Source organism: Orycteropus afer, unplaced genomic scaffold (assembly GCF_000298275.1).
Source record: "Orycteropus afer afer isolate SDZICR_OR568_19922 unplaced genomic scaffold, OryAfe1.0 scaffold00107, whole genome shotgun sequence".
NCBI lineage: Eukaryota > Metazoa > Chordata > Mammalia > Tubulidentata > Orycteropodidae > Orycteropus > Orycteropus afer.
In genome coordinates this window covers 2,038,981-2,041,392 of record NW_006921694.1, presented here as the reverse complement: position 1 = coordinate 2,041,392, position 2,412 = coordinate 2,038,981, and the positions used below count along the sequence as shown (strand labels likewise).

The 2,412-nt window shown below is 51.3% G+C and overlaps 1 protein-coding gene across 1 annotated transcript in view; it reads left to right on the top strand.

Moving 5' to 3' along the window:
* The first annotated feature begins 471 nt into the window (after positions 1–471).
* Positions 472–2,412, top strand: part of TBCA (tubulin folding cofactor A) — a 108,933-nt gene continuing 106,992 nt past the window's right edge. Inside the window, exon 1 of the mRNA XM_007943443.2 lies at positions 472–524. Within this exon, the coding sequence (XP_007941634.1) occupies positions 472–524 (53 nt within the window). The remainder of the gene's footprint in view (positions 525–2,412) is intronic.

The window sequence follows — 2,412 nt, the reverse complement described above, 5'->3', positions numbered from 1 at the left end:
GTTTATTTCATTACTCATCCATAACTTTGCCCCCACTGACGACCAGGTAATGACACCGAAAATTTCCTTAATCCAATTACAAAATCAGCCCGTTTAATAAAGGGATAATCCCTCAAAGCAAAGACACAAGCACTTCATCTTCTCGAGGAATTACTAAAGTTTCCCCAAAACACACAAGCTATGGAGACTGAGAAAAGTTTAACTTGTGTAGGAGCTAAAAGAAGGGCTGTCCGAACCAGTGGAGGAGAAAACCACGTGGAGTCAAGGTATAGTCTGCGCCCAGAGTGGCGAGTCGCTCACCACCGCCGGCAGTCAGACCTGAGGTGTGGCAGGGGAGCCAGGGCCGCGCCGGGGCCTGCGCATGCGCGCGGGGTCGCCGCGGCTTCCCGGACACAACCACCTCCTCTGCGCCGTCTCTCTCCACGGTTACCCTTGCTCTCCGCCCCTCCTTCCTGCGGCGTTCGACGGACCATGGCGGATCCTCGCGTGAGGCAGATCAAGATCAAAACCGGCGTAGTGAAGCGGTAAGGAGCCGCGAGCAGCGTGGTTTCCATCGCCTGCTCTCCCTTGCCTCATGGCGGCCTGAGAGGCCCGGCGGAGCGCAGGCCCGATTCAGGCCTTGGACGCCGGGCCTCACCTGGGTCTTCTCAGCCGGCTGGGCGCAGCAGGGAGAGAGCCGGGCTCGCCGAAGGCTCCAGCCCACGGCCTGGGGCGACCCTCTTCACGTTTCTGCCTCCCCCAGATCAGAACAGAATAGCAACGGGGGTCGGCGGCAGCCCCGCCCCTCGGGCGCCCGCTGCGTCGGGGTGGAGGGGCGGTGGCCCGGGATCCTGAGGGGGCCCCGGGACCTGGAGGGTGAGCCGGGCCTGTTATCTTCGGTGTGCGCCCGCCCAGGGTCTTCCAGTTGAACGTGGCTGGGGGTAGAAGGGATATAATCCATTACCTACCCTCAGGTGGGCACGGAAGCCCATTCTAAAGTTTAGGGGAATGCTGAGAGCCTTAGCCCTCATCAAGAGACTGTGGTGGAACTCTGTGAACTAACATGGCTAGCTGGACTCACAGCTTTCAAGAACTGAGACATGAACTTGCAGCACACTCTTCAAACTTATGTGGCCTAACTCTTCTCAGTACATTTCCCCAAGGCTCGCCCCAGCTGCTGTGGATGGTGCCTGAATATCATGAGTAGAGCAGTCTTGTAATTTACTCTAATTGCTAACCGCTGTTAGACACATCAGTGCTCATAAGAACTTTATTGTTCAGATCCAAGATCAAACTACTTTTGATGAAGAGAAAAGATAAACAGCCTTCTGAAGGCAGTGGAGTCACGAGAATTGGTGTCAAGCCCCCTTGCCTTGGACTGGCAGTGGAAAACCCCCGCATGGGCGGAGCGATCCGCACTTTCCCCCGGGGCTCTCTCAGCTCTTCCCCTCTCTCATTGGCCAAGGCCGAGACCCTGCCCTCTGCCCAGTGGCACCTGATGAGGGGATTTAGGGCGCCATGTACCCTGGGGTCATGTTGGTGTCACTTTCTCACGGTATGACGCCAAGTAGGTGATTTTGCTTAAAGTCACCTGTAATCCTAGCCAACTGTATTATTCCTGTTTGCTTTTCTTCCTTTTATTGGTACTTTCACCAGAGCAATGACTAGGCAAAGGGGAGAATAAATTTACTTTTTTAAGGTACTGCCTCCGAGTCATTGCACTCCATCACAGTGTATTTCCTGGAAGCTTTCCCTATTACGAGGCAGTAAAGAGATAGTGGAGTTCTTGGTGGCGCAAATGGTTAAGCGCTTGACTACTAGTCCAAAAGCTGGCTGTTAGAACCCACCCAGAGGCACCTGGGAACACGGGGTTGATGATCAACTTCCAAAAGATCATAGCCTTGAAAATTCTATGGAGCACAGGTCTACTCTGATAGACGTGGGGTGGTCATGAATTGGAATTAACAGTAACTAACAACAACAACAAGGAGAGGGTATGAGTAGTAGTTTGGTGCGTGGCTTTTTCTGAAGTAAGGCTGTTTGGGTTCAAATCTTGATTCTGCCCTTTATTAGTTGTGCATTCTTGAATATGTTACATTGTGCTGTTTGTGAAAAGAAGTAGGAACGCGCTTAATGTAGTTGTAGCAAGAAATACCTGCTAGACTGTTTAACACAGTAAGTGAAAAATTACAAAAAAACCAAAACCAAACCCACTGCCATCGAGTGGATTCCGGCTCATAGCGACCCGCAGTGGGTTTTCTAGGCGGTAAATCTTTGTTTGCATTTTTTTTTTTTTTTTAATTGTGATTTGGGTGAAGATTTTTCAGAGTAAATTCACTTTTCATACAGCAGTTCACATATACTTTGTCTCATGTTATTGACCACAGTTTACCACAATGCAACAGCTCCCCTCCCACTTCCTCCCCATAGTTA